Genomic DNA, 13237 nt, shown 5'->3' on the forward strand with positions numbered 1-13237 from the left:
CCTTTCGCTCTCGTTTAGGGGGGCGTCCAACTCCCCAAGAGCAATCAGGACCAGCCCAGGAAGCCCGCTCACCTCTGAGACCAGCGGCTCAGACACACACACACACACACACACACACTCAGAGGGTCCCCTGGCACCCCCCGTGTGGGTCAGAGGGGATCCCATTCACCCCCTCCTGCCCAGGGAGCCACCTTTTAAACCCAGACTCGGGGTGTTTGGCACTCGGCCCTCTCCTTCTCCCTCTCCCCAGCTCCACACTCCGAGCCATATTTGGAGCACCGAGCATCCCAGCGCTGTGCTGCGGGGCTGGGAACTGCGGGGAGGGGGAGGCAAGGGGTGCCCGGGCGCCAGGCTGGCTGCTCAGGCCTGCAGACCGGGAGCCTAGCTGCTCCCCGTTTCCTTGCGGGGTGTGTCGGAGGTTGTCAAGGGAGCAGAACGCCTGACCCCGAAGGAGGAGCCCGCACTAGCCCAGGTGCTGATTGCCTCCCCGGATGGGGGCCTTTTCCCTCCAGGGGGTGGTCTTGGAAAGGGCCTCGGAGCCGGGTAGGAGGGCCGGGAAGCGTCCCTCGGCGCCCACCTCCCCTCCCTGCCGGCCTGGTGCCCTCCTCCCCCAGCCGTGGGCTCTGGACAGGCCGAGTTTGGAAGCGGCGACTTCCCCTTTAAGAAGGGATGGAATGTTGGAGCCGGAAGGTTCCTTAGCAGCTGGCCTGGGAGGGGGAGCCTGGCCATCCCCGCACACACACCCCAACTCCTGGGGGACTGGGGGCGGGGAAGGCCCCCACACTAACTGGGCGCTGGGCCTGGAGGCCTGTGGGGAAGCCTGGAGGCAGCCTCTGCAGCCCTGGCCAGAGGCCTGCACTGCTCTCAGCTGAGGCCCCAGCGCCGAGTGAGGGAAGACATTCTTCTCCCCAGTGTTCCGTGCGTCCGATCGTCCCTCCGGCTTCTCTCCCAGGACCCCGGCCCTCCTGGCCCTGGGCAGCAAGCACCCTCTCCCTCTTTCGCCTGGCATGCTTGTTGTCACCTTTCCCTCCCTGGAACTCAGGGTTCGATGAGCCCATGAGCTCCTGTGTGTAAAAGTGCTTTTCCAGTGGAAAGTGCTGTGCGGCTTCTAACCTCCTTTCTGTTGTCAGACTTACCCTGGGGCCGGGAGCTCCGATGTCTCATATTGCCTGGCCTCAGTCCAGAGACAGACACCCCTGCTTTCCCATCCTGGAGGTCCGGCCTCTCTAGGGACTCCCCTTTGGAAAATTCGGAAGAAGGATGAACTCCATCCGCAAGGATGGGAGGGAGGGGGTGATGCCTTGGCCGGGTAAGAGAAGAATAGAGTTAGGGGAGGCTGGGATACTGCCTGGGGGTATGGGGTAGGGGCAGATCAGCTGGAGTCCTGTGCACGCCCTACCCCAGGCCAGGCCTCACTGCAGTCACAGGAGGCCCCCCATTACATCCGCTCACTATCGACAGTATTGTTCTTTAAATTCACTGTCAGTCCACTCACTCTTGCTTAGCTTGACCAAATCAATAATAGGAAATCACCCATCTGGTTTTCTATTTATATTTCTTTATAAGATATGTTAAAAATAAATGTTAACTGTTGAATTAAGCAATGTCCATTCAGGTAACTCCTGAACACATCTTGCATATGTACTTGAACCATCCTTGGTAAAGTATCAGAGTAGGCCATTTTTACAGGGTTGAGAACAATGCTAAAAATGAAATGGAGGAGATTGATTTTGTTTTTATCCCCAGAAGGATTAATGAGCAGACCTGGTAGGTTTACCACAAACAACTAATAGCTGAGGAATAGAGGAGTGTGTGTGTGTGTGTGTGTGTGTGTGTACACATACACATTTAACAAACTCTTTATGGCGCTTACAGTGCACTAGGCACTGATGTAAGTGCTTTTCTAATTTTTACTCATTTAATTCTCTTATCAGCCCTATGAAGTAGGTAGTAATACCATCAGTTTACAGATGAGGAAATTAGAGCACAAAAACCTGAAGTAACTTACCCAGGTCACACCGTCTGGCTAGTTAGTGGCAAAGCTTGGTTCAACATCAGGAATCTGGCTCAAGTCCAAGGCCTTAGTCCCACTGTTGTAGGTATTACTATTATTATCACCATTTTACAGATGCATCCTCTCTGAGGGAGATGCTGAGCCGTGGCAAACTGTAGAGGTGATAGGGCTGCCACCTATCCTAGCCCCTAAGAAGAGGTCAGGCAGAGGCCAGTGACCCCTACTGACAGATGGGCGGTGGGTCGGAGGAGGAGGGCTGCTGTCTCTGCTTCCCCTCCAGGCTCGCCCTCTGAGGTGCTGGTTTGTGAGGGCTCCAGAAGTATTTGTCAAGCTCAGGGTAGGCCCACCCTCCTAAATTATTTGGGAAATGGAAGAAGAATAAGCATTTTTACCACTGAGGAGATAGTGTACCCAATGCTAGAGTGGCCTTGAGCTGTGGGAAGGGGCAACATGGGAAGTAGAGTCACTAACTATGTTCCTCCTGCTCCATGTCACACTGTCCTGCCTCTGGGCCTTTTGCTTGGAACACACTTCTTCCCCCTGCTTCTCCATGTCCAAATTCTCCTGTCCTCTGGGTTCAGCTTTTAAAGTTATGGTATTTTATCCTATTTATGCATACATCTGCTCCTAGCCAGGACTTGACATCTGTATCACTCAGCAGGTGTCTGTCCAATGAACACCTCTGCTGGTCTTACCACTCTGACCACTTCCCACCTGGAATATGCTTATGTGGACTGTAACCTCAGAGAACAAGGCAGGCTCCAGGTCTGATGCTGCTTGAGGTTCATACAACGGCAAGCGCGGGATCTAAAACTCACTGGGCTCTCTCTCTCTCTCAGCAAAGGCTTTTTAATTGCATGAACGGTGAATGATGAGCAGATGTGTTTGGTTCCTGCCCTTGCAAACTTACTCCTAATTAGAAAGAGAGTATGGATCCAGCTGAAAATTCACAAAGTTAGAAACTAGCTTTTATGGGATGCCTGGACTGTGCCAGGCATTTACAAATCCCATTTACCAGGATGAGACAAAGGCTTGGAGAAGTTAAGAAACTTCTCTAAGATGGGAGGGCTAATAAGTAGCAGAATTGGAATTTAAACCCAAGTTTGTGAGAGTGTGGTGTGTGTGTTTGTGTGTTCACGCATGTGTGCTCGTGTGCAGTGGAACCCTGAGCCATTTAGCTCCACTTGGGAAGGGGGGCTTTCTGAGGCTGATCAGCTGATCGTTATGAGTCAACAGAGCCTTGGCGACCTGTCAGTGACCCCCAGAAAGAGAGGAAACATCTGTAGCTGGAGCTGTGTGGTGGGGCCTGCTCGGGGAGAGGGTTGTGGGGACTCAGCCACGGTTTCCCACCACAGGGAGACCCTCTCTGAAGCAGGTCACAGAGTCCCTGCCATGTGTCCCACGCACCCCCTTCTCCTTTTGAGCCCCAGGTCCCACAGGGGGCTGCAAGATTAGGGTGTCCTGTGGCTGGACTGGCTGACAGATCTGAGCTACCTCTCTCTGTCCCTTCTCTCCCGCCTGTTCTGTCTCCAGGCTTTCTGCCATGATGGCCCTGAGCAGGATGATTTGAGCTGCTTTCTCGGGGTCGTTGTGGGGCTGGAAATGATGGAGGAGCCAGGGCTGGATGGGAGGGAGGAGGGTAGGCTCGGCCTTCGAACTTGGCTGTGAGTCCAAGAATGTGAACATCGCAAGGAGCCAAGCACGTTCCCAGTTCTGGGCAGAACTTCTTCAAGAACAGGGAGACTGGGCTTCGCAGCCTCCTTCCTTAGTGTCTTCCCTCTCTGCTCACAACTCCAGGCATGTGTCTCCCTCTTGCCCCTAATCACATCTTTCCAGCTCTGTCCTCCTGGGGGACTTCAAACTATTCCAGTTTCTTTCGCTGGCCCCAAACTGTGGTCATAGTCTGACTTCTTGCCTCACTGCATGCCTGTGACCACATCCCACCCCCACCCCCCATGCCTCACATCACTGCCTCCCCTACCTCACCTTTCACACAGACCCACATCACCGCTGTCATTGTACAGGAGAGAATGTGAAATACTGTCAAAAGAGTGTGGGATTTAGAGTCAGACAAGCTCTGTGGCTTTGGACAAGTTACTGAATGTTTCTCAGTTCCTTATTCATAAAATGGGGTTCATATTGTCTACGCAATGAGGCTGGTGTGAAGAATATATATTATCACTGTGGGGAGATAAGATGGTATAATTGGTAGGAATAAAGGCTTTGGAGTCAGGCTGATGAGGATTCAAATTCCAGCACTTCACTGATTAGTGGTGTCCCTATAGGTGAATTTCTGAACCTACTGAACCTTCGTCTCCCCATCTGTATCTTATATATAGCATTGCTGTAGTAAATGAAATGATACAAGTAAAGTGTTCACTTAGTGCTTGGCCCATAATACATGCTCAATAAATGAGAGCAACTGTTACTATTATCATTACGGCAGTAAATGTCTTCTCCCTTTTTCTTTCCTAATTTTCTTAAATTCCTCACCCACACCTCCCAGAAGAATGTCAGGATTCCCAATTGAGAAGGGAAGGACAGTAATCAGGGTGTGCTTTTTCCTAGTTTAGGGTCAGAGGGAAAGAAAAGGTCCAGCCCATGAGAGCCGTACTGGGGATGGATAAAGAGCTCTTGAGATTCTAGGGAGTGGTTGCACTCATGGGGACAGCGATTTGTCAGGTGACCAGGAAGGCAGCTGGGTCACCCCCACCCATGCTGTTGTTTGAACAGGCTGGTGCTGGTGGTTTGATTCCCAGTTTAGGGTGGAGGCGCCCCTGAGAGTTGGGATTGTGAGGATACCTCCATTTCTACCCCAGAAAGCTCACTGACAACCTCCCTTTCCCTGCAGAGTGGTGAAGGAGGAGATCTCAGATGACAATGCCAAGTTGCCCTGCTTCAATGGCCGGGTGGTGTCCTGGGTAAGGATCCTTCCTCAACCCTCCCTCCGTCCACATTCCTGCCATGGGCTGGACGGAGGAAAGATATCGCTAAGGTTATAGCTGATGGTTTTATGTTTCAGTATCTGAACTGTCCCTGAGTTTCTTTTTTTTTTTTAATTTTAAATATATTTTATTGATTTTTTGCAGAGAGGAAGGGAGAGAGATAGAGAGTCAGAAACATCGATGAGAGAGAAACATTGATCAGCTGCCTCCTGCACATCTCCCACCGGGGACGTGCCCGCAACCCAGGTACATGCACTTGACCGGAATCGAACCTGGGACCTTTCAGTCCGCAGGCTGACGCTCTATCCACTGAGCCAAACCGGTTTCGGCCCTGAGTTTCTAACTGAACAGTTTCTGCCCCAAATTCTATAGCCTTGGTGAAAACTGGGGTGAAAGGGAAAAGGCGGCTACAGAAACATACATAGGAGGCAAAACTGTTTCCTATGGCCTTGGAGGCACTTTGCCTCAGGTTCCCTTCTGTCACCTGCTGAGCTCTGCCTTGGACCCTTACTCTCCCCCCCTCCCCCTTCACCAGCCCATGCCTCCCTGACACCGTCCACCTGGCAGTGGGTCTGCTCCTCAGGTCAGCTGTCCTTGCACAGTCCTGTCTCTTTTCCCTCCGTGTCCCCAAGTCTGCTTCATTCTCCCCAAGTCTTCATGCCCTGCCAGAAGCCAACTATCCTATGTGCCCTCGTGCCATACTATCTACCCATTTTCTCCCATCAGCTGGTGTCAGCTGAAGGCTCACACCCAGAGCCAGCTCCCTTCTGTGCTGATAACCCATCGGAGCTGCCACCTCCCATGGAGCGCACAGGAGGCATTGGGGACTCCCGGCCGCCATCCTTCCAGTGAGTGTGACCTGAGGGTAGGCAGGGCCTGTGGGGAGGGCCAGGTCAGCTCAGCCCAGGGCTGGGGGAGGGAGCCCCCAGCCTGCCCCCTCCCCCACCAAGTCCTATCTTCCCTGCAGTCCTCATGCTGGTGGGGGCAGCCAGGAGAACCTGGACAATGACACAGAGACGGACTCCTTGGTGTCTGCCCAGCGGGAGCGGCCTCGCAGGAGGGACGGCCCAGAGCACAGTGCGTCTTCCCTGAACAGATGCCTTCCCCATCCCTGTGCCCTCCCCACAGCTTCCACTCAGCTGACCACCTCTTTGCCCAACTTACTGAGCTCTGGATAGGACTGGCCCCAGCGCAGCCCCTAGCCTGCCTCTCCTCCCTTCCCTCCTACACTGGGCACTGTGAACCCAGCTGCCTCCATCCCCTGCAGCAACCCGGCTAAATGGAACTGCAAAAGGGGAGCGGCGGCGAGAACCAGGGGGTTATGACAGCTCGACTACCCTCATGAGCAGCGAGTTGGAGACCACCAGCTTCTTTGATTCCGAGGAGGATGACTCCACCAGCAGGTAGGGCCTTGGTTTCATGAGGACTGGTGGGCAGGTGATCCCTGAGGAGCCCTGAACCCTGAGGATACTGGGCCCCTGGGAGGGATGTGGGCTTTGTGCTGGGGACCTGGGCCCTGCAGTGCCTCTTACGGGGCAGGGCTAGGTCAGCCTGGTGGGGAACGACTGTGAAAGAGCAGTGCCACGCCTGATGAGAAGACACAAGCGGCGGCGGCGGAAGCAGAAGGTTTCCCGGATTGAGCGGGTATGGGACCTGGGGTGCTAGGGATGAGTGGGGCAAGGCCAGGGCTTATCCGTCCTTAGATCCCCTCCCCTGGGTCAGTGTCTAGAACCTTAGAGGGAAGGTGGTGGCTGAAGGCTCACCTTGAGGAGGAGCTAGGGGAGAGCAGTGAGTTCCTGCCACCCCTGCCTGCTGCTCAGAGTCTCTGTCTATTCCAGTCCTCATCCTTCAGCAGCATCACGGACTCCACTATGTCACTCAACATCATCACGGTCACTCTCAACATGGGTGAGTCTGGTGAAACAACACTTTTGAGTGCCTACTGTATGCCAGACACTGGGCAGACTCAAGGAGTTTAAAGAGACACAAGTTATGTTCCCTGCCCTCAAGGAGCTCTCTTTCATAAACCTAAACTGATTACTTCAGTATCTCATGATCAGGACTATGACAGAGAGAAGCACACAGGGCTATGGAAGCAGAGAAAAGCATCAGGGAAGGCTTCCTGGAGGAAGTGATTTCTGATTGCTTCCCATTTCCCATGTTTTAGCTGTTGCATTCTTGTTCTTTGATTTCTGCCCTACCCACTCTTTTAGAAAATAGCTGGGTGTAGTGAAAAGAGCCCCAACTTTGTCTGGAATTTAAATGAGTTTGAATACTGGTTTTGCCATTTAATGGCTTAGAAGAGTCACTTAAATTCTCTGAACCTCAGTTGTCTACTCTGTAAAATGAGACTGAGCGTCCCTGCCTCACATCCAGCAAGGATTAATGAAAGCCTATTGAGCATGCTGAACCCAGTGCCTGGTTCCAGTTCAATAAATGTTAGCTCTTATCCCTTTACACTGTTTCTAATAAGAGGCTCAGAATTTGGTTAGGAACCTTGCTCCCATCTCAAGGTCTTATTACTCCCTGTAGAAAAGTATAACTTCTTGGGCATCTCCATTGTGGGCCAAAGCAACGAGCGTGGTGACGGAGGCATCTACATTGGCTCTATCATGAAGGGTGGGGCCGTGGCTGCTGATGGACGCATCGAGCCAGGAGATATGCTGTTACAGGTACCATTGTTCACTGTGGCTGGTGGTGTACATAGGGAGTTGGGGAGATGTACCCTCTGTTCCTTCTCATTCTTCCTACCCTCTCTACCCTATTCAGAGGCCCCTTCTTGGTGGGGAAGACCTCCTGATCCACCAAGCTTCCCTAACTCCCTCCCCAGCACAGCTGCTTATCCCACTCCTGGTCCTATTTCCCAGGTAAACGAGATCAACTTTGAGAACATGAGTAATGACGACGCAGTCCGGGTACTGCGGGAGATTGTGCACAAACCAGGGTATGGATGGGCTGAAGCATTACGGAGGAGGTGCCAGGCATTTCTGGCTGTCAGGCAAGGGGCTTGGTCTCGCCTCCATACATCCTGCCCTCACTAGGGACACCCTTGCTTTCAGGCCCATCACCCTGACTGTAGCCAAGTGCTGGGACCCAAGTCCACGTGGTTGCTTCACATTGCCCAGGAGTAAGTGGATGGGGAACTTGGCCCTAAAACTGGTGTCTGGCATACACAAGCGCCGTCTCTCCTGCCTTCTGTGTTGCCCTGAACCCTCACACCTACCCTGTTGGGCCCAGCACTGGGCAGGGTGGGCAGCCCCTAACTCCTCATCCTCCCTGCAGGCGAGCCCATCCGGCCCATTGACCCTGCGGCCTGGGTCTCCCACACTGCAGCCATGACTGGCACCTTCCCTGCCTACGGCATGAGCCCCTCCCTGAGCACCATCACCTCCACCAGCTCCTCTATCACCAGCTCCATCCCTGACACAGAGCGTGAGTGTCCCACCCTGTCCCCTGGACCCAGCAGGCAGGGCAGGTGAGAGGGACTGATGAAGGCCCATGTGGAGACTTGCTTGAAAGGCAGAGGGGCTGGAGGGGGCTCGGCTCTTTCCAGCTACTTCACACTGCAGCTTCCCTCGGGACACCCGAAGCTCACTAAACAGTGTTTGGTTCTGAACTGGTATTGAGCACCCAGTGAGCCTCAGTTTCCTCTTGCAAAATGGGACTAAAGATGTGCACGTTACCAGGCTCCTGGGGGTTAATGAGAGGATATAAGTGAAGCAGTTATCAAGTTTGTGGCATAAAGTAAGCATGTAATAATGACTGCCATTTTTATTATTATAACACTCGTTATGCACTATACTAAACACCTTCATTTACATTGTTTAATTATCTTCAAACATCCCTATAAAGTAGACGTGAAAGTCCCTAGTTTTACAGGAGAAACTGAGTGTCCAAGAAGTCAATAATTTGTCCAACACTGGTCCATATTTATTAGGCGGTAGAACTGGAATGCAAACTCCCGTCTGCCTACCTCCACAGCCCCTTTCTGCCTGACCATTTTGCTTCCCACCCCCAGGCCTAGACGACTTTCACCTGTCCATCCACAGTGACATGGCTGCCATTGTGAAAGCCATGGCCTCCCCTGAATCCGGGCTGGAGGTCCGAGACCGCATGTGGCTCAAGATCACTATCCCCAACGCTTTCATCGGTGAGAGGGCCCCATGGTGGGTTGAAGGATGGAGTGGTGGGCAGTGAGGGAGCAGGATAGGCTGGTCGCCCAAAGCTGGAACCAGGCCCAGCCTCATGGCTTCTGTGAGGCCAAATGAGCCCAAGGTGGGCCTCCCAATCAAAGGTAGCCTTGCTCCCAGGCTCGGATGTGGTGGACTGGCTGTACCACAACGTGGAAGGCTTCACTGACCGGCGGGAAGCCCGCAAGTATGCAAGCAACCTGCTGAAAGCTGGCTTCATCCGCCACACTGTCAACAAGATCACCTTCTCCGAGCAGTGCTACTACATCTTCGGTGACCTCTGCGGCAGTACGTGCCTCCCACTCCCTTGCCCTGTCTTCTGGCTGGGACTGGGGCGGTGCCCAGGGGTGTGGCAGCAGACTCCAGGGAACCCAGAGGAGGGGGCAGCAGAGCTGGGCTCCCAGCTCAAGGCCTGAGTTTTGTGGTGGAAGCAGAACCCAGTTCAGCCTCTTCACCTGCCTTGTGTCCCCTGAAGGGGCTGGCATTTTCTAAGTGCCTGGCACCATGCTGATGGTTTCTAAAACGTCATCTCTATCACTCAGTCCTCACAACCTCCTCTCTGCCCTTGGGGAGATGGATTACTATCCCTGTTTTCAGATGAGGCAACTGAGATATGTAGACGGTAAATAGTCCACCCCAGGTCTCACTACTAGAAGCAGAGAAACTAGGCCATGGTTCCAGGTCTTTCTGGCTCCAGAGCCTTTGTTCTTCCCACCATCTGGGTTTCACCAGGTGTGTACTGGTGCAGAAACTTTGTCTTAGCAAGGCCAGAGTTCCTATCCTTGGGCCCTGCTTAGCTTCCCAGCATCAAGCAGGGTCCACCAGGGTAGGACCTAGGATTTGTCTTAGGCCCCATGTCCTCAGCTTCCTCAGACCTCTGTGGAGGGACTGTGCTTCAGGATGGAGCTAGAGAAGCTATCAGGGCCAGGTTGTAGAGAGGGGTGGGGAATGTCCAGCCTGTAGGTAGTATAAGGCCCTTGAAATCATTTGGTCTGGCCCTGCCAAGGCATTAGGGGTGAGTTAATTAAATGTTTGAGTAAATATAACAGGCTAATTTTTAAGTTGATAATTTTGTATGGCCTGTGAATGATGTTATAAATATCCAAGTGGCCTTTGGCAGAAAAAAGGTTCCCCACCCCTGTTGTAGAGGATTCTACAAGCTATAACAGAAGCTGGACTTGCTCCTGAAAAAGTGCAAAGCTAGTTGGGGGTAGTAAGCAGGAGCAGCCTGTGTGGAAGCCCTCTTCTCTTTCTGAAGCCCTTTGGAAGGGGGGTCTTCGGAACAGGACAGCATCACTTGGTGTTGGGAGCTGAAACCCTCCCCCAGCAGCCACCTCTACCTGAGGGAACCTTCTCTGAGCCCAGTGGTGCTGGCTGGATTCCAAAAACTGACTCTTAAAATGCTTCAGATTAGGTTCTAGGGACCAGAAAAGCTGTTTCTGCAGAGCACAAGTCCTGGTGGAGGGTGGGTCCCTGGCCCTCAGCAGCTCCAGTGTGGCCACATGGAGTAGATGCACAGAGTTTTGGAGTTAGACAGTTCTGAGTTCAAATCCTAGCACCACCCTTACTGTGTGAACATGAGTGACACAGCCTCTCAATGCCTCAATTTGTTGATCTGTAAGGTGGAAGTAATAGTAGAATCTATATCATAGAGCTGTTTTGAGGACAATGTAATGTATATAATGCTTTCAGCACCATGATTAGCCCACAGAAAGTACCCTTTAAAAGTTGTCCATTCTTCATATATTTAATTGATTCTAAGATGAACACTTACCACGCATTTCAATGTCTGAAATTGGAGTGCATCTTACAACCAGTGGCTTCTTAGACTCAATCAAGTGTGATATTGTCATCCTTAGCAGAAGTCAGCCCTGATCCCAAATTTCCAGGGACACATAAAGCTTTTCAGAAGAGCTCTAGTTTTTGCTCAAGAGACATCCTTCTGTCCCTGGGTCCACCTGGATCTTCTACCCATGGACCTGGCACCAGAGGCCCAGCTCAGGGAGATACTGACATAACAGGTCTTTTCCTTCTCACTGGCTGAGGTGTCCTAAGCTGGGAGTGTGGCAAGCTCAAAGGGAAAAGCCGAGGACCTGGCTAGCCCCAGGAACACATAGTCACTCCCCTTGGGATGATAGCCTGGAAGTTGAAATAGTCACCAGCTCCTGGAACATGAGCCAAGGCAGGCCCCTGCTTACTACCACCACCCTTCATGCTAGCTGCTGGCCGTGACAAGTTCATGGCTTGGCTGGAAGACTTCATTGGCTGCTTTGGCCCCCTTGGGCCCCCTCTCCTTATCTCTTCTCCCCTGGAAGGTTGGGCTGGCTTACTTAAGGGCTTGGAACAAAGGGCTCAGTCTCTATCTGGCAGGCCTCTGGGACCTGGTACAGATGGGGTGTGAGTAAGGGGTGTCCAAGGCAGGTCATTAGTCCTAGTGGCCCCTTAAACTCCCTTCCAGGTAGTTCCAACATTAGTGGGGGCATCCTTATCCTTAACATTTTCTAGGGGAGCCAGAGTCGGGAAAGAAGTAATGTTAATACAATGAAGAACCACGCCTCCCTAGGAATGGAGTGACTTGTTCTCTTTCTGGGCCCTTCCCACCCCACTTCCACCCTCCCCAGCAGCACCAGGAAATTGATTCTCCAATGGCCTTCTGAAAGGCCCTATGTTCATTCTGGTTTTTAATGGGTATTTTTTTTTTAGTGTTAGGTGAGAGGGGAGGGCACAATTTCACCAAACTGCTCCCTACTCCTTACTAATTTCCTCATCTGGAAATGTAAAAAAGTTAGCAACTTTTAGCGTCTGTCCTGGCTACAGTTTAGGTTGAACTCAGGCTGGTCATTTAACCTCTCTGGACTGCACTTACTTCATGTGGAAAAAATGTGCCTAGCACCTTCTTCATAGGGTTGGGGTAATATTTGTATGAGATAGTGTTTTGTATTGTGCCTAATGAATTGCAGGTATGCAGTACCTACCTGATCGTTGTCTGAGGTGTCAGCCTCCTACATTCCTCTACCTTTTACCCTCTAAAGTCAGCAATTTTCGGTCTTTTTCATCTCATGGCACATATAAGTTAAATACTAAAATTCTGTGGCGCACACACAAAAAAATTGTTTTGCCAACCTGACAAAAAAGATCGGTATAATTTTGACTCACTCACATGGGACCGTTATTGTTGTGTTGGCCACTCTTTTTATTTGACAGTCTAAGGAAAAAGAGGTCAGAGCCCCTCACTAGTCAGGTACTGCCTATTTTAAAAATTCTGGTGGCACACCAGTTGAAAATCACTGCCCTAAGTGAACAGAGTGAGATTTGTCCCTTCCAGTCCACTGAGGAAGGAGGAGAAACTGCCAAAGGCTTTTCTGGGAGTTGGGTGTCAGGCTTTGGCATTGAGGCTAGGAATGGTGACTGGGGCCTCCCTGAGAAGGGTTTTCCCGGGGCTGTCTGCAGGGGCTCCCTCTCTACCACCTCTGCTGGGTGGTGGAGAGGGTTTAAGAAGGAATTCGAGCTCTCTGGCCTATGCCTCCTCCCATAATGGTGGGAAACTACCACTGCTGTTGTCATCTCATATGCATCCAATGCAGCCTGAGTTTTCCTAGGCTGGGACCTCCCTCCTGACAGGTGCAAAGGTATGGGGGAGTCCCAACATCCGGCCCTCTCCTGCCCTCCACAGACATGGCCAACCTGTCCCTCCACGATCACGACGGCTCCAGCGGTGCCTCTGACCAGGACACACTGGCCCCTTTGCCGCACCCGGGGGCTGCCCCTTGGCCCATGGCTTTCCCCTACCAGTACCCGCCACCCCCGCACCCCTACAACCCGCACCCAGGCTTCCCGGAGCTGGGGTACAGCTACGGCGGGGGCAGTGCCAGCAGTCAGCACAGTGAAGGTAAGGTGGAGGTGACAGGTAAGGCGGAGGAGACCCAGGCTTCCTCGGCAAGCTCTTGAACATCCACCACCCCTGCCCCTGCCTGTCCCCTACAGGCAGCCGGAGCAGTGGCTCCAACCGCAGCGGCAGCGACCGGAGGAAAGAGAAAGACCCGAAGGCTGGAGACTCCAAGTCAGGTGGCAGCGGCAGCGAGTCGGAC

At 52.6% G+C, this 13237-nt stretch overlaps 1 protein-coding gene across 1 annotated transcript in view; it reads left to right on the top strand.

The window, feature by feature from the left end:
- Positions 1-4164: 4164 nt before the first annotated feature.
- Positions 4165-13237, top strand: part of DVL3 (dishevelled segment polarity protein 3) — an 11987-nt gene continuing 2914 nt past the window's right edge. The window contains 15 exon segments of the mRNA XM_006773657.2: positions 4165-4169; positions 4866-4935; positions 5686-5807; positions 5927-6036; positions 6227-6388; positions 6536-6603; positions 6798-6867; positions 7492-7631; positions 7827-7903; positions 8019-8086; positions 8242-8391; positions 8978-9109; positions 9270-9437; positions 12823-13038; positions 13134-13235. Coding sequence (XP_006773720.1) covers positions 4165-4169; positions 4866-4935; positions 5686-5807; positions 5927-6036; positions 6227-6388; positions 6536-6603; positions 6798-6867; positions 7492-7631; positions 7827-7903; positions 8019-8086; positions 8242-8391; positions 8978-9109; positions 9270-9437; positions 12823-13038; positions 13134-13235 — 1660 coding nt within the window.

The sequence above is a fragment of the Myotis davidii genome, unplaced genomic scaffold (genome assembly GCF_000327345.1).
Source record: "Myotis davidii unplaced genomic scaffold, ASM32734v1 scaffold27, whole genome shotgun sequence".
NCBI lineage: Eukaryota > Metazoa > Chordata > Mammalia > Chiroptera > Vespertilionidae > Myotis > Myotis davidii.